The 19,138-nt window shown below is 38.3% G+C and overlaps 1 protein-coding gene across 5 annotated transcripts in view; it reads left to right on the top strand.

Annotated features, from left to right (window-relative positions):
* Positions 1-19,138, top strand: part of LOC147031804 (phospholipase D1-like) — a 204,162-nt gene that overhangs the window by 95,795 nt on the left and 89,229 nt on the right. For all 5 annotated transcript variants that reach the window (XM_085867743.1, XM_085867750.1, XM_085867745.1 and 2 more), the window contains 4 exons: positions 9,277-9,335; positions 12,733-12,813; positions 14,661-14,810; positions 14,974-15,123. In XM_085867743.1, the coding sequence (XP_085723869.1) occupies positions 9,277-9,335; positions 12,733-12,813; positions 14,661-14,810; positions 14,974-15,123 (440 nt within the window). The remainder of the gene's footprint in view (positions 1-9,276; positions 9,336-12,732; positions 12,814-14,660; positions 14,811-14,973; positions 15,124-19,138) is intronic.

Genomic DNA, 19,138 nt, shown 5'->3' with positions numbered 1-19,138 from the left:
TTATAATTCAGGTGACATGCGAAATAAAAGTTTAAAATTTCAACCTGATCGGTCACGCGGTTTGGGAGCCAGAATTATTTAATTATTTGAATCTGGAAGCCAGTAATAACGAAATTGAATGCTTTGTGCTGCCCGGTTCGTAACTCATCTGTTCCGTGCCGTCTCGAAGCAGGCCTGTGTTTGTATCACTATTAAATAATGTTTTCTCTGGCACCGCTTATCCTTTCAATGCCAAACTTTGCGACTGTCATCTGCAGAAAGTCCCATGTTGTATCAAAGGCGGACGGACTGGGTACCCGGTCATCACTGCCAGCAGTTATAAAGTGGCAGTTCTAGTTTATTATTATTATTATTTTTCCGCCGGCATTTTGCGCCCTGTTTTCACTTTAAAAATCATTTTCTCAGGAACGCAAAGTCCGATCGACACGAAATTTTCACCGTAGTATGTATCTTTTTTGATAGCACAATCACGTTATAATTATGACGTCATTGGTCACGTGGTGCGGGCGCCATCTTGAAAAAAACGATAAACTTTGGACCTCTGTATCTCTGAAATTTTCCAGGGTAAAAGTTTTTTCGCTTCATACATTTTAACAAGCTCCCTCTCGGGAACACGTGTGATTTTTCGTGACGTCATCGGTGAAGAGGTATCCCGGTGAAAATTCGTCAAGTAGAACGCCACATGGGAAAAATTTGAAATTTCTTGAGCGTCATCTACACCAAAATTCATCGTAGAAAAAAAATTTCTTGACGTCGTCGGTGACGTAATTCGGCCGCCATCTTGTTTTGAAAATATTTTTTTAAAAAATCTTCTTCTCCAGAACGGCTGTGCAGATTGAGGCGAAACTTTACAGGTATATTCGCCCTGAGGTCCTTTTTCAAGTTTGTTAATTTCTTGTTGGTAGGTCACATGGTTTGGCGGCCATCTTGAAAAAACCCTAAAACCTTCAAACATCTTCTTCTCCAGAAGCGCTGGTCCAATGAAGGCGAGATTTCAGATCTATATTCGTGACATGCATGCGATGCAAGTTTGTTAATTTCGAAGTGATAGGTCACATGGTTTGGCCGCCATGTTGGATTTAAGAAAAATATTAAATAATGTTTTCTCTGGTATTTCATAAGCCATCGAAGCGAAAATTTGCAAGTGCCTTCCTCCCTCAAGTCTGCATACATGGTAAAAAAATTTTACCTCAGAAGTCACATGGTTTGGCGGCCATCTTGGATAGAAAAATAGACCTTATCCGATTTACACGAAACTTCACACACTTGTTTGGGTCTATGATGGAAAGCAGAATTTAAATTTATGATATCATAGGTCACAAGGTTCGGCAGCCATCTTGGATTGAAAATGAATAAATTTTTAAAATCTTCTTCTCCAGAAGGGCAAGACAGATTAAGACGAAACTTCACACATATATTCCCCATGAGGTCCTTTCTCAAGTTTGTTAATTTCTTCTTGATCGGTCACATGGTTTGGCGGCCATCTTGAAAAAACCCTAAAACCTTCAAACATCTTCTTCTCCAGAAGCGCTGGTCGGATGAAGGGCAGATTTCAGAAGTATATTCGGGACACCTAGGGGATATAAGTTTGTTAATTTCGAATTGATAAGTCACATGGTTTGGCCGCCATCTTGGATTTAAGAAAAATATTAAATAATGTTTTCTCTGGAACCGCTTAACCCAACGAATCGAAAGTTTGCAATTATCATCTACCATCGTGTCTGCACGAGTGTTAAAAATTATGATGTCACACATCACATGGTTTGGCGGCCATCTTGGATAGAAAAACGCACCTTTACCGATTAACACGAAACTTCACACACGTGTTCCAATGCCCAGTTGGAAGCAGAATATAAACTTGTGATGTCATAGGTCACATGGTTCGTCAGCCATCTTGGATTGAAAAATAATATCTTAAAACGTCTTTTTCTCTGACACGACTGAACAGATCCAGGCGAAACTCCACCACTATGACCGCCTCTCCATGACGAATAAAAAGTTCTCACCCTCTTTTGAGATACGACGCAACGTTTGGCAGCCATAGTGGATTGAAGGAAAAATATTAATTAATGTTTACTCTGGAACAACTGCATCAATCAATGTGAAACATCACCTTTATCGTGGAACAGTCATGTGGAATGAGGGTTTGAAATTTCAACAGGATCGGGCCCAGGGTTTGGCAGCCATGTTGGTTTTAAGAAAAATATTAAATAATGTTATCTCTGGAACTGGTTAACCTGGAGAAGCGAAAATTTCCAGTTTTCATCCACCATCGTGTTTGCACACGTGGTGCAAATTATGACATCACAAGTCACATGGTTTGGCCGCCATCTTGGATTGAAGGATAAATATTAATTAATGTTTACTCTGGAACCGCTGCCTCTGTATATGCGAAACTTCACATTTATAATTCAGGTGACATGCGAAACAAAAGTTTAAAATTTCAACCTGATCGGTCACGCAGTTTGGGAGCCAGAATTATTTAATTATTTGAATCTGTTTGCCAGTAATAACGAAATTGAATGCTTTGTGCTGTCCGGTTCGTAACTCGTCTGTTCCGCGCCGTCTCGAAGCAGGCCTGTGTTTGTATCACCATTAAATAATGTTTTCTCTGGCACCGCCTATCCTATCAAGGCAAAACTTTGCGACTATGATTTAAGTCTCATGTTGTATCAGTTGTGTCAAAGGCGGACACTTCTGGGTACCCGGTCATCACTGCCAGCAGTTATAAAGTGGCAGTTCTAGTTATTATTATAACGGGTTTTATGTTCTACTGACCGATTTTGTGGCGGATCTGGAGGGAAAACTGTCGGATGAAATTCAACGAAACTTAACAGGATTATTACTCACCACCTGAAGTTTATACTATGAAACATTTGATGACGTAGGTCACGTGGTATGGCGGCCATATTTGATTTTATCCAAAACCTAAAAACATCTTCTTCTCCAGAAGGGATAATCAGACAGACTCAATCTTTTGCACACCTTTGCTAAGTTCGATGCTAATGTGAATTTGTTAATTTGGTCGAAATCGTTACATAATTAATATGTTTTAAAATGATGCTGATTCGCCTCATTAAATATGCAAAATATGCAAATGAGAATTGAAAAAATTTAATGACAGATTTCGATAGTACATAAACAGGGGACTCCCAATATAGTTATACTATGTCTGTATTTGACCCGAGTGAGCCCCCAGCACCCCCCAAAGTTGAAAATGACCCATTTTTAAAATGTCATAAAATGAAAACAACGCTTAGAGTAAATTCAATGAAACTTATCCGTTTAATTAAACTCCACCTGAAGTTTATACTTTAAAAATTTTGATGACGTGGGTCACGTGGTATGGCGGCCATATTGGATTTTCTCCAAAACCTAAAAACATCTTCTTCTCCAGAAGGGCTAATCTGACAGTCTCAATCTTTTGCACACATTTGCTAAGTTCCATGCTAATGTTAATTTGTTAATTTGGTCGAAATCGTTATTTAATTTACATGATTTTAAATGATGCCGATTTGCCTCATTAAATATGCAAAATATGCAAATGAGAGTTGAAAAAATTTAATGACAAATTTAGATAGCACATAAACAGGGGACTCCCAATATATTTATACGATGTCTGTATTTGCCCCCAGTGAGCCCCCAGTGCCCCCCAAAGTTGAAAATGGCCCATTTTTGAAATGTCATAAAATAAAAACAACGCTTGGATGAAATTCAATGAAACTTATCCATTGAATTACTCTCCACCTGAAGTTTATACTTTGAAAATTTTGATGACGTAGGTCACGTGGTATGGCGGCCATATTGGATTTTCTGCAAAACCTAAAAACATCTTCTTCTCCAGAAGGGATAATACGACAGCCTTAAACTTTTGCACACATTTGCGAGGTTCCATTGCAATGTTAAGTTGTTAATTTCGTCGAAATCGTTGCATAATTTATATGATTAAAATGATGCCGATTCGCCTCATTAAATATGCCAAATATGCAAATGAGAGTTGAAAAAATTTAATGACAGATTCTGATAGGCCTTGAAGAGGGGATTCCAAATATGTTTACGCTATGTCTGTATTTTACCCCAGTGAGGCCCCAGAGCCCCCCAAAGTTTAAAATCACCCATTTTTGACATGTCGTAAAATGAAAACCAAAGAAGATAGACAAAAAGTGACCACAACTTCTGGAAGATATTTTAACGTTCTACAAGTTCGCCATTTACATTAATATGCAAATGTGGAGTTATTGGACTTTTTTGAGGACTTGAAAATTTGTCCAGCCTCGATTTGTCCAACGTGAAGTTTCTTTCTCTATCATGTATTGCTATGGGCTTTTCAATCCTTCATCGATATAACTTGAGGGACCCCGTAGCTGGGCCCCATTGCAGACTTGAACTAACTTTCTAACTCGGAAAACCCATATCATGTGACAGGGTGATGGTGTTGAAATTTGTTAAAATGGAGGCACGCCTTGAAGCCCGGGATTACTGGTTTACCAGTTTTAATTATTATTATTATTATGTTATTATTTTTTGTCTCTCAGTGGTGAAGTTTCAACTCCATAGTATTTGCCTGATCAGAGTCCCTGATTCGGTTTATGTTTATCCCGATATATTTAATTTATCATTTAACGTTTGTTGTAATCACCAGCAAAGTGATTCACAGTGATATCGAGTGTGTGTGCGTGCGTGCGTGCGTGCGTGCGTGCGTGCGTGCGCGTGCGCGTGTGTGCATGCGCGTGCATTTTGTTTCAAGGCTTTATCTGTAAGGAACGTTGTTACGGACTGTGTCTGCAAGGTACGTTGTTATGGACTGTGTCTGCAAGGAACGTTGTTACGGACTGTGTCTGCAAGGAACGTTGTTACGGACTGTGTCTGCAAGGAACGTTGTTACAGATTTTGTTTGTAATGAACATTGTTTTGGATTTTGTTTGTAAGGAACATTGTTATGGATTTTGTTTGTGAGGAACATAGTTTTGGATTTTGTTTGTAAAGAACATCGTTTTGGATTTTGTTTGTAAGGAACATTGTTATGGATTTTGTTTGTAAGGAACATTGTTATGGATTTTGTTTGTAAGGAACATTGTTATGGATTTTGTCTGAAAGGAACATAGTTTTGGATTTTGTTTGTAAGGAACATTGTTATGGATTTTGTCTGAAAGGAACATAGTTTTGGATTTTGTTTGTAAAGAACATTGTTTTGGATTTTGTCTGTAACGAACATTGTTTTGGATTTTGTTTGTAAAGAACATTGTTTTGGATTTTGTTTGTAAAGAACATTGTTTTGGATTTTGCCTGTAACGAACATTGTCATGGATTTTGTCTGTAACGAACATCGTTTTGGATTTTGTTTGTAAAGAACATCGTTTTGGATTTTGTTTGTAAAGAACATTGTTTTGGATTTTGTCTGTAACGAACATTGTTATGGATTTTGTCTGTAACGAACATCGTTTTGGATTTTGTTTGTAAAGAACATCGTTTTGGATTTTGTTTGTAAGGAACATTGTTATGGATTTTGTTTGTAAGGAACATTGTTTTGGATTTTGTTTGTAAAGAACATTGTTATGGATTTTGTCTGTAACGAACATTGTTATGGATTTTGTTTGTAAGGAACATAGTTTTGGATTTTGTTTGTAAGGAACATTGTTATGGATTTTGTTTGTAAGGAACATAGTTTTGGATTTTGTTTGTAAGGAACATTGTTTTGGATTTTGTCTGTAACGAACATTGTTATGGATTTTGTCTGTAACGAACATTGTTATGGATTTTGTTTGTAAATAACATTGTTTTGGGTTTTGTTTGTAAGGAACATTGTTTTGGGTTTTGTTTGTAACGAACATTGTTATGGATTTTGCCTGCAAAGAACATTGTTTTGGATTTTGTTTGTAAGGAACATTGTTTTGGGTTTTGTTTGTTCGGAACATTGTTATGGATTTTGTCTGTAAGGAACATTGTTATGGATTTTGTCTGTAAGGAACATTGTTATGGATTTTGTCTGTAAGGAACATTGATCTGAATTTTGTCTGTAAAGAACATTATTATGGATTTTGTCTGTAAGGAACATTGCTATGGATTTTGTCTGTAAGCAACATTGTGATGGATTTTGTCTGTAAGCAACATTGTGATGGATTTTGTCTGTAAGGAACATTGATATGGATTTTTCTGTAAAGAACATTATTATGGATTTTGTCTGTAAGGAACATTGTTATGGATTTTGTCTGTAAGGAGCATTATGGATTTTGTCTGTCAGGAACATTATGGATTTTGTTTGTAAAAAATATTGTTATGGATTTTGTTTGTAAAAAATATTGTTATGGATTTTGTCTCTAAGGAGCATTATGGATTTTGTCTGTAAGGAACATTATAATGGATTTTGTCTGTAAGGAACATTATTATGGATTTTGTTTATAAAGAACATTTTTATGGATTTTGTCTGTAAAGAATATTGTTATGGATTTTGTCTGTTAGGAGCATTATGGATTTTGTTTGGAAGGAACATTGTTATGGATTTTGCCTGAAAGGAACATAGTTTTGGATTTTGTTTGTGAGGAACAGAGTTTTGGATGTTATCTGTAAGGAACATTGTTATGGATTTTGTCTGTAAGGAACATTGATCTGGATTTTGTCTGTAAGGAACATTGTTATGGATTTTGTCTGTAAGGAACATTGTTATGGATTTTGTCTGTAAGGAACATTGTTATGGATTTTGTCTGTAAGGAACATTGTTATGGATTTTGTCTGTAAGGAACATTGTTATGGATTTTGTCTGTAAGGAACATTGTTATGGATTTTGTCTGTAAGGAACATTGATCTGGATTTTGTCTGTAAAGAACATTATTATGGATTTTGTCCGTAAGGAACATTGCTATGGATTTTGTCTGTAAGCAACATTGTGATGGATTTTGTCTGTAAGGAACATTGATCTGGATTTTGTCTGTAAAGAACATTATTATGGATTTTGTCTGTAAGGAACATTGTTATGGATTTTGTCTGTAAGGAGCATTATGGATTTTGTCTGTCAGGAACATTATGGATTTTGTTTGTAAAAAATATTGTTATGGATTTTGTCTCTAAGGAGCATTATGGATTTTGTCTGTAAGGAACATTATAATGGATTTTGTCTGTAAGGAACATTATTATGGATTTTGTTTATAAAGAACATTATTATGGATTTTGTCTGTAAAGAATATTGTTATGGATTTTGTCTGTTAGGAGCATTATGGATTTTGTTTGGAAGGAACATTGTTATGGATTTTGCCTGAAAGGAACATAGTTTTGGATTTTGTTTGTGAGGACCATTGTTATGGATTTTGTTTGTGAGGAACATAGTTTTGGATTTTGTTTGTAAGGAACATTGTTTTGGATTTTGTTTGTAAGGAACATTTTGTATTTTGTTTGTAAGGAACATTGTTATGGATTTTGTCTGAAAGGAACATAGTTTTGGATTTTGTTTGTAAGGAACATTTTGTATTTTGTTTGTAAGGAACATTGTTATGGATTTTGTCTGAAAGGAACATAGTTTTGGATTTTGTCTGTAAAGAGCATCGTTTTAGATTTTGTTTGTAAGGAACATTGTTTTGGATTTTGTTTGTAAGGAACATTGTTCTGGATTTTGTTTGTAAGGAACATTATTCTGGATTTTGTTTGTAAGGAACATAGTTTTGGATTTTGTTTGTAAGGAATATTGTTCTGGATTTTGTTTGTAGGGAACATCGTTTGGGATTTTGTTTGTAAGGAACATTGTAATGGATTTTGTTTGTAAAGAACATTGTTATGGATTTTGTCTGTAAGGAACATTGTTATAGATTTTGTCTGTAAAAAACATTGTTATGGATTTTGTTTGTGAGGAACATAGTTTTAGATTTTGTTTGTAAGGAACATTGTTATGGATTTTGTCTGAAAGGAACATAGTTTTAGATTTTGTTTGTAAGGAACATTGTTATGGATTTTGTTTGTGAGGAACATTGTTATGGATTTTGTCTGAGAGGAACATTGTTATGGATTTTGTCTGAAAGGAACATAGTTTTGGATTTTGTTTGTAAGGAACATTGTTATGGATTTTGTTTGTAAGGAACATTGTTATGGATTTTGTCTGTAAGGAACATCGTTTTGTATTTTGTTTGTAAAGAACATTGTTATGGATTTTGTCTGAAAGGAACATAGTTTTGGATTTTGTTTGTAAGGAACATTGTTATGGATTTTGTCTGTAAAGAACATTGTTATGGATTTTGTTTGAAAGGAACATTGTTTTGGATTTTGTTTGTAAGGACCATTGTTTTGGGTTTTATTTGTAAAGAACATTGTTATGGATTTTGTTTGAAAGGAAGATCATTTTAGATTTTGTTTGTCAGGAACATTGTTTTGGGTTTTGTTTGTAAAGAACATTGTTTTGGATTTTGTTTGTAAGGAACATTGTTTTGGGTTTTGTTTGTAAAGAACATTGATATGGACTTTGTCTGCAAGAAACATTGTTCTGGATTTTGTCTGGAAACAATAGTTTTGGATTTTGTCTGGAAACAATATTGTTTTGGATTTTGTCTGAAAGGAACATTGTTATGGATTTTGTTTGAAAAGAAAATCGTTTTGGATTTTGTTTGTAAGGAACATTGTTTTTCGATTTTGGCTGTAAGGATCATAGTTTTGGATTTTGTCTGCAAGGAACATTGTTATTGACTCTGTCTGTGAAGAACATAGTTATTTTAACCTCTCACCCCTCACTTCTCCCCCTTCCCCCCTCCCTTACCCCTTTCCCCCCACTTTCATTACATATTATTGAGGATCTGAAATTCAGTTATTTTCACAGACCAACTCAACTTGACACTTCTGATTTACTAAAATCAGTTTCTCACTTTTGTCAGTCATCTTCTATCTCTATTAAAAGGCTACGAAGGAAAACAAACAAAACAGGAAATGTGGAATCAAATGTGAATCAATCTGTCCACGGAACCCGATAAAGTCCAGCACTTATATTACTCTCAGCTGTGCCTTTACCTCTCGCGTTGTAGCGAGGGAAGTGTATTCTTACATGGCGGCTGCTTGACCCCGGAATCGTGTGCTGCAGGTTCGCTCCAGTTATACATCCAAATCGGTGACTGTAGTGCAATCTTGTACAACACAGCCTGGAACTGAATGTTCTTCTCATGATCTTTTACTTGTGGACATCTATTTGAAAGTAAAAACAATGTTGATTAAAAAGTGCAGCCTTCTGTCATGCAGCTGCACGTCTTTATGTTTGTTCAATAAGACTTGACTTTGAATGCGTTTGTGTATATTTGTGCTCTTCAGCTTGAGTTCCTGGAGGTTAGCCGCTTGTCTTTTATCAACAAGCTTGGACCTAAGGGCATGTGAGTTCGTGTCTCGTTGCAGAAATCACATGATGTTGTAATTTCAGTGAACTTCCATTTTTAATCTTTCACTATTGTGTAAAACTTATAATGCCATAGACAAAGGTTTGCTGCACATTAAACAGGCTATAAGCTGTCATGTCGTTAGATGACGTTTTTGAACACTTAAAAAAAAAATCAAACTGAAACAGTCTTTAAAATATTTTTGGAACATTACAAGTATTTTAAAATTTTATAATAACTGTAACCGTTTGGTTTGCAGTTACTCATTAAGATAAATTTGTTTTTAAAAACAAAACAGGGTGTTTTTTTTTTAAGTAGCATTAATTTTTATCAAAATTTCTTCAAAATATTATTATCCCCATGCTTTTGACAAAACAACAGGGGGGTATTGCAATCGACTCCGTTTGCCTGTCTGTCTGTTCGTCAAGCTGTCTCCCACTAAACAGTTGGGCTGAAACGAAACAAAAAAACAAAAGAAACGAAAGTTTGTCCAACTTGGACAAACTTGGTAGTTATGATAAACATTTCATCATGGAACTTTTGTATATGCAATGAACATTGGGGGGTGCATGGAATATGTAACGATTTTTTTTTAATTTGACCCCCAGTTCTTGGTGGGGACTTAAGGTCATGGGGGTCAAAATGGGGAAAAAAAAATACTCAAAATTTGATATTGGGTCAATCCTGGTGGAACCTTTTGCTATCTTTCAACTTTGCTCTATGTGGAAAACATGGGAATTTATGGTGGCATGCCTTGGACTTCTCTCTTGTTCATCTTTACGAGTTGTATAGAATATCGTGTAGTTACAATCTTTTGCAAGCAACCACATGGTTTTGTGAGACGGTAAGGTTTCGCGTGAAAGGCTAACGGGGATGAAAAACATCAAAGAAGACATCAGGAGATTGATTGGTCACGTATTGCACATGGAGGATCAAGATGTATCAAAAAGAGCAATATGCTGAGCACCTGACAAGAGGAGTAGGGTTGGAAACATACTGTCGAGAAGTATATGAAAGGAATGAAAGTCACCTGGAATTATATTGCAACATTGGCCCAACACCGATGAAAGTGGCGAAGGTTCATAAGAAGCTCCATATCCCAGACGGCATGTTCGCATAATGAGCAATGAGCAAGTTTTTACTCAGGTTATAAACTGAACATTGGATTTTAGACATACTCTTTGGAACCTTCTACTTTTTTTTTACAACGACTGAGACTCATGGTTTGAAAATGTATTATATGAAGGACCAGAATATTATAACACAATACAGAAATTAATAAAGGACATATGTGCAATGTGAACTTGGAGTTTCTCCATTGTTAGTACGCCAGTGTCATTGCGGCACCATCAGTCAGCTAAAATGGCAACCTCATTACTTTGTAATTCGTCTCTTTGTGTACACTGGAATATGCACAATTGTTTCTCAATCTTGTCCCCCCAAAGTGTCATTGATATCTGGTGGTCTTATAAGTAGTGGTAGCTGAGGGTCTACCATGACACATCATAACTGGGTAGATATAATATGTTTGGTGGGATTGATATTGAAGCATTAAGCTCTCAATATATTCCATATTAAGCTTATTGATTTGGTAAATGGCTTTATTATGATAACTTAAAGAAGAAGTGCAAGTTTCAGGGCATTTTGTCAATTATTTACAGATTTATGTCATTTTTTGGACTTAGAAAATATCATATGTTATCCATGAGTCAGTGGTCATATGCCACCCGACTCCACCCCACTGTTTTACTCCCATTGGCTGGACAGCTGGCCTAACTCCACCCCGATAAAATCATGTGCCGCCTTTGCATGAAACAGCACAGGTCGGCAAGCCTCGGCCCTTAGACCTGAGTGGTGGTTCATGGCCCAGTGCAATTGGAATGCTCCCAGGTATATAATTGTAGCGTATCCGAAGGTGAAAGGCCAGACAACATTCAAGTCGAAGCTCCACGTTTTATTTCCAGGGAGGTGCACACTGCGCATCGCGTGGCGGTAGCTTTATAGAACATGACAATAATCATGATATATTATATATGCACATAAGCCGTGCACATGTTTTTTCTTCATGTATGTACATGGGGTTATTTTTAATATGAAATAGGCAGAGCCTAGAAACAAACGAAACACGGTGGGTTAGAGAATTTCTTCTTCTTCCTCATTTTAGTTCTGGTATCAGCTCGAGCGTGTGTTAAACGCAAAGAAAATTTTATCTCTGTTTTGTTATCCTTGTTGTCATTATTGGTTTCTAGTCTACAGAATTAATCTGCAAATGAAAATTGTTTTTTCTCTAATTTTGCCACAAAGACCCAAACACAGTTTGTTGAAGAGTCTCTTCTTCATTTTGGGTCCGGTATCGGCCTGAGTGTGCATTAAACGCTAACTCATTTTTATCTCTCGAACATTGCTTGGGACCGGTAGGGGACCTTTATTTCAAAGCAATCATCATCATCATCATCATCACTCAGCATAGTTTGTCGAAGTTTTAGAGAGAGTGCTCCAAACAGTACCATCTTCCATTAAAATCACTAAATATTCTTTCATAATGCCAGTATCACGTTCCAACTTTTTCAAGTAACTTGTTCTTGGACATCCTTTTTTTTTAATGCCTTTTGAGCCACAATAATAAGTCTGAGACTGGCGCAGCATTCTCTCTTTGGAAATGCCCTGCAAATTGCCATGCTGAATCCTTTCTGTTACTTTATCCAATTTGCAATATAGCTCTCTTGTAATGTGGTCTTTACAACGTAGATTTGAAAATTTACATTGAACTAATCATATTTAAGAAGATGATTTGGTTTAACATTTTTAAGATGCATTTTATCATCATCTCCCATATGCTATGCAGAGCATTGGTGCTGCTGAAGCAGTTATGAGGCTACAATCCTAGTTTGGTCGCCACTGAAGCTCAGGAAGTCAGGGCAGGAATTTGTAATTAATTCAAGGTGCCGGCAATGGCTCACCCACTCTTCGCAAAGTACACCGTGGGATCTTTAACGTCTACCAACTAATGCCAGCAGATGGGACGCCTTGTTTAACGTCCATCCGAGGGACGGCACACACATGAATCGCCCTGCCTGTGAATCACTGAGATGATGGCACCGGTTTAAAACCGGGCGATACAGTTTAGAGGCGGGTGTGCATCCCTCTATGTCCACCTGCCAGCCCCCTTTTATGTACTCCATTTGTATATTCCTTTTGTTAAAGTTCAATTGGTCCATAAAATAATCCATGAGTCTATAATCGTAGACGTAAAAATTATAATAATTATCGATTGTATGATAATCTCGGTTCTATGATAATCTCAGTAACATTCGAAGAAAGTAATGTGACTTTAGCTATGAAATGTGGTATATATATGGACGTCCTATGTTTATAATTGACTGTTGCGATTCAGTGAAGGGAATGTGAACAAGCGCTCCGGTGGCTACACTATGCAGCGCTGCTGTGGAAATATCTGCTTCCTTTGGTCCAAACGGTGAGGAATTGTTCTACAAAAAAACGAACTCGGACATTGGAAGATGTTACACAGCTTATCACGTTTATATCAGTCACATACAAATCCGATTTACTTTACTTGCTTATTATTTTATCTTATTGACTGACCAATTGAACCGTGCATAGTTAGTCTGAACTAGAGTCCGAATTGTGCAAAAGTTAATGCCCACGGGCGATTCCAGACACAGCAGCCATTTCTGAGCTTCCTGCTCACGTTACATGAGAATGAGAATATTGGAGTCAGATGTTATTTTGCTGGAGCAAGAATCAAATCCAGAACTAAAAGCTAAATGTACTACATCAGTTGTGCATTTTAACTACCTTGCCTTTGTCCAACTCACAGTATGTCTCCTGTGCAAGTTCACCATTAATATTCCATATGCTATGGTGCCGGATGATGAGACCCCCAGGTTGTAAAGTAGCCAAATGGCTACTGGGGAAGAACAAAGTGATTTATTGAGTCTTACTGGCTGTTGTGATTTGATATTGTGCTATGCATTATGCCTGGCGTTGTGCCATGAGTCTTGACATCATGAGCTTTTGGGTGTGTTGATCATGAGTTGATGTGGGTTATGCTGAGTGAAAGAGGGATGTCAGAGTGCCTGATATATCTGAAAAGAAACCTGAACACTAAAGCTACAGTCATCAGAACAGAGTATGGAGAGAGGGAATGGTTTGGAATTGGAAAAGGGGTCAGACAGGGGTGTATTCTCCCCTTTAGTTGTTCAACCTGTGTAGTGAGTACATAATGAGGAAATCAAACTTTGATGACATCGATGCTGGAGTCAGGATTGGAGGGACATGTATCAACAATCTATGGTATGCTGATGATGCCAATCTGTTGGCAGAAAGTGAAGAGGAGTGGATGAAACTGCTGCAAACAGTGAAGAAGGGAAATGAAGAAACTGGTCTTTATTTAAACTTTAAAAATATTAAAACCTTGTCAACTGAGAAGATCGACTTGGGAGACGATCAAGAGGAAGTTGTGGAAAGTTTCATCTTCCTGGTTTCTAAGTTTCAAGTGAGTGGAGAATGTGGAGGAGAAATTAAAAGATGGCTTGTATTGGGGACAACGGCACTGTCAGGATTGATATAGATCTGGAAAGACAAAGATGTGACAAAACAAACCGGATGGAGGCTGATGAATGCTCGGGTATTTCCATTTACAATGTATGGATGTGAGTGATGGACAGTGAAGAAGACAGAAAGGAAGAAGATTGACAGTTTTTAAATGTGGTGGAGGAGACGAATGTTAATAATTACTCCACAGACTGCAAGTAGAACAAATGAATCAGCAATTGAAAAGATTTGACCACCATACACATTGGAAGCACTCATGCTGAAACAAACTGAACTGTTAGTACTTTGCACATATTAAGCGTGCAGAAATCGAAAGTCTGGAGAAGTCAACCATGCTGTGTATGGTTGAGGGAATAAGAGAAAGGGGCAGGCCTTGTAAGTGCCTGATGGATGGGGTAAAGGCTGCAACCAAACTGTCTTAGCCAGAGTTTTGGGAAGCAATGCAGGATAGGGGTATTTGCAGAAATTTGATCTTGAATGTCGCTAGAAGTCAGCCACGACTTGACAGAACCAGATTATTCAATAATATTTAAAATTTGAATGATGATACAAAAATTGTAATTATGTCTGGTTATTGCATTGTGCCACTATTTAAGGCATAAATAATGGCCTTTTTTGTATTTCATTAATTAGTTTCACCAGCTTAACTTCCTGTCCACTGTCACTTGTAAATCATAACCAATCTTTAGCTCAAGGCTCTCCATGAGAATATATTGCACTTTTTCATACATTTCTTCCTTTCATCAGGTACTTAGTGCTGAAGGACTCGTTCATGTTGTACATGAAGCAGGATGAAGGCCGCATCTCTTCCGTATTGCTTTTCGACCGCCATTTCAACGTTCACATGGCCGATCCTACAGAGGTGCATGGAGGCATCGTCATTGAGAACATGTCTCGGTGAGTCTTGGTGTAGGACTGCTCACAGTATGATTGGCTTACATCACTTAATTGATCGATTGTTTGAGTGGGTCACATGTTTTGCTTTTTGAGCAAATTTTAGTTTTCTTTCCAGATTAAGAATGGTTCTTTTGTGAAATGTGTTACAACTGTATGGCTGCAGGACATTGACGGTAAAGTGCGCCTCATACCGCCAAGCCCTGTGGTGGCTCAAGTCAGTGCAAGAGTTTGTAGAGACCCACAAAAGTCCATACCTGCAAGAGAATCGCTTCGGCTCATTTGCACCTCCACGGGATGCAATTCCTGTCAAATGGTGGGCATACAAAACGCCTGTTCCCAATAACATGCCTCCATGCTCATTTTGTATGAGCATTAGGCATTTGCTGAGCACTTAGCTCTGACCATGCATATTTAAACGCATTGATATATTTTGTAAGTTACTTTAAATTTACCTTAATGCAACTAACAACTGGAGTCATCAATACATCTCCAACAAGCTACTGACTCATCTCAACATTTCCAGTGAATTAAACTAGCATTGGTATTGAAGGCATGAACAGGAGTGATAACCTGATAACCCCAGCGAAGCCACCATCGTAAAATAAAATAAAATAAAATATATATATATATATATATATATATATATATATATATATATATATATATATATATATATATATATATATATATATATATATATACACATCAGCCCCCAATTTTTCAGTGAAGTAATATCTAATAACTGATATTGTTATTATTGTTATTGTTAAATTGTTAAATATTTAATATGTGATATTTATTTCCACTGAATAAGTCTTTCTTTGCAACACATTATTTTGAAATGAGTACTGTGTAGTATTTTGCAGATGAACAAATCCAAATGTGACAAAGTGATTGGTTATCTGGAGTTGGTTAAGATCTTAGGAACATTTTTGGATCATCATGACATTTGAGACAATAAAACTAGGACAGTTTTATAATTTATACTTTATGATGCTCTAGTTTGGAAAAAAAATATGATGTAGTTGGGAGATCCATTTTCAAAAATATAGGCGTCACCAACGTGTAGTTGCCCTGCATACCATGCTTAGGTGCAACATTTCTACCAATATGCAGATGGTTAGACCAATGCCATTTTCATCATCGTGAGATGATGAAAACGATGTCAGGTTTCACAATATATTGTAGTCATGTAATTGCCCCCCCACGCCCCCCCCCATGGAGGGTGGGAGGGGGTAATTGAAGCCTGGCACAGGATGCTTGTACAATTGGGGATAAAAAAAAAACACTTGTTGATCGAATCGTCGGCCTGTTAGCAGCTCTATGAATTGCTGGTGACTTCATTTGACTGTTGTTTGTTTTGAAAATAACTCCGAGTAATATAGATATCTACATGGTTGGTATTCAAAATTATATTTTGGTACTATTGTTATGGAGGAACTTCATAGTAAAGGTAGGATTGTAAACTTCATAGTAAATAGTCTAGCATGGTCCGTGGACAGGCAGGAGACATCTCGATGTAAATTAAGTTGGGAAAACTGTCAGCTTAAGATTATGTGGCACCAAATGGGGGTGGGGGGGAGGAGTGGTGCTGTGTTATTATGTAGGGTTGAAGGCTAATTTCTCTAAGTATGTGATTGCCCCTTGCGACCTTTTCCTATGTTTTTGCATTTACAAAACGGGAAATAAAAGAAGCACGTTTTCAACAACAACAGAGCCGAACATTTCCAAGCAGGCAAAAGCAACCCCACCTTCCCGGCTTGGTACCAGCAAGCCAGACCCCCTCGGCTGATGATTGGTCAGGGGACATGAGAAGATGCAAATGAGACAAGTGGGCATGATCGGTGAGGAGATAGTTGGTGTGAGGTACGCGATTGAGATGGAGGGTCTCACTGGCTGGCTTCTCCTCGACACAACGAAGAATGCTGCGTGATTTTCGTGTTCATGCTATGTCAATTTGCCTGCGTGCTGGCGCAAGACGCTAGCCATTACTCTTCGGCTGAGTCACGAAGTTGTACATTTAAGAGAAAGAGGAAGAGGAGCATGCCTCAGTGATAACTCGGTGTATCCCATTGCATGTTTGAGGGAAAAGGTGAGCCATGATTGTGAGCAGACTCAGTGCTTAGAGAGGAACGGTGTGGCAAGTTCGATCATGGGAAGAAGCTGTACAGTGGTAGGTGAGCCCTGGCGTTGTATACAGCTGCACAAATTACCTCACGTACGTTTCCCACGCAGAGAGCGGCTTGGCGCCATTTTGGGTGTGGTTTCCCACGCAGGATGACGTGGGTTCGATGGCACCAGGCTCCTAAAAGACCATCTCTGGACACACAGCTAAGTGCAGGAATAAAGGGAGGATTTTCTTTTATTTTATCTTTCCCATTTTCTGTATTTAAGTCCGTGTGGAGACGTCTCAAAATTAGCTTTAGTTTTCCTCACCTTTTTCTTATCACGCATTGATTTATTTCCATTATAAATATTTGATTTGTGTTAATTAAATTAGCTTGTGTCTGTCTATTTGTTGTGAGTTCGAGTAAAACTTGTGTTCCTCCATCTGCTACGTGTCCTTGCCGCCCTCCATCCCGCGTGTGCCATAATCTCCAGGGAACTCGGCTGTTCGCCTCAAAGGGAAATTGTTCGGCTATCCATCCAGATCGGTGTTAACCGCCCCGTCCACAACAACTGGGTCAAGGGTGGGAATTAACTCAATTGGGGTGGACATGACACTATTTTTGGAGTGCAGTTGATGGGCTTGGTGGAAGCAGATCAGTCTTGGTTTTGAAGGTAGCATTATAATATATACTTGGCAAAAAAAGAAACGCAAGTTGATAAGACGCATTTTTCTTAATGTGCATTGTTGTGCACAAATTATCAATGACAAAGATTTGTAATACCATTTTAAGCACTTGTATTTTCAACCACATTTCTTGAGCAGCCTTCCTCACTGAACCACCACAATCAGGGTTGAATGGATTTTCAAGCAATCACTTACTGTGGCTTCCAAGGCTAAATTGCATAGGAATGTTGATGCTCCTGTGGTTGTCTATGGTCCATGGAGGCTTGAACCGAATTCACTCAGCAGACGACAATGCCACGACTAAGTCAGTATGACCAGGCCCACGCAATTGGAATGCTTGACGCGGGCATCTGAGCTAGGGATGTGGCCGCACATCTCCAAGTGCACGAATCAACCATAAGCAGGCTCAGACGTCATTTAAGAGACACTGGAAGTGTGGCAGATCGTCGGAGAAGTGGTAGGCCGCGAGTGACGATGCCAATTCAGGATTGTTACATCGTTTTGCAGCACCTCCGTGATCGGCATCGCAACGCAGAAACCACCGCAAAGGAGACGCATGGGAGTACGAACAACAGGATTTGTGCTCAGACTGTCAGAAATCGGCTTCGTTCTGTAGGACTCAGGAGCAGATGCCTGAACAGAGATCTCCCACTGACGGCCGATCGTCGTCACTGTAGGTTGGTATGGGCCCGCCAACACCGTGACTGGACGCAGAGAATGTGGAACCAGGTGTTGTTCTCAGATGAGTCACGATTTCGCATAATCAATAATGACGGACGGGTACGATTACCATCGTCATGGTGAGCGACTTTTTGACTGTAATGTCGTGGAGCTGGACAGGTGGGGAGGTGCCAGCATTATGATATGGGCCGGTATTACAGCAAATGCCCGTACTGAACTGTTAGTCATCGATGGTAACCTCAATGCCCAGAGATACCGGGATTAAATTTTAGAGCCTGTCGTGAGGCCATTTCTGGATGAACATCCGAACATAGCCTTGTTTCAACAGGACAATACGCGACCTCATGCAGCAAGGGTGATCACCCAGTATCTTGATGACCACCATATTGAGCTCCTGCCATGACCTTCGTTCAGTCCAGACCTTAACCCCATCGAGCATGCGTGGGATGAACTCGATCGCCGCATCCGGTTCCATCCTGTGGTGCCTAGAACAGCTCAAGAACTTGCCGCTGCTTTAATGGAAGAGTGGCGCGTCCTCCCCCCAGGTGACTTTGAGGAGGCTGATTCAGTCTATGCACCGTCACATCCAAGCGTGCATCACAGCAGAGGGAGGTCATACACCGTAATAATCTGTTGTAATTTAATGTTCATGTGATTTTGTAAATTTCATTCGCTATAAACTTTGACAAAAATACTTGAATTTCTCTTTTTGCCAAGTATATTTGTTGAATGTCGAAATGAGTTGCTCCGCAAAAAAAAATACAAGTGGGCAAGTTTGATGATGTGAAAGATTCTGTTCACATACTTCCTTTTGCTGAATAGACCCAAACACAGTTTGTTAGAGTTTCTTCTT

This window comes from Eptatretus burgeri, chromosome 2 (assembly GCF_056783735.1).
Source record: "Eptatretus burgeri isolate ZD-2024b chromosome 2, Ebu_testis_v1, whole genome shotgun sequence".
NCBI lineage: Eukaryota > Metazoa > Chordata > Myxini > Myxiniformes > Myxinidae > Eptatretus > Eptatretus burgeri.
This window is presented reverse-complemented; position numbering and strand designations above follow the sequence as displayed.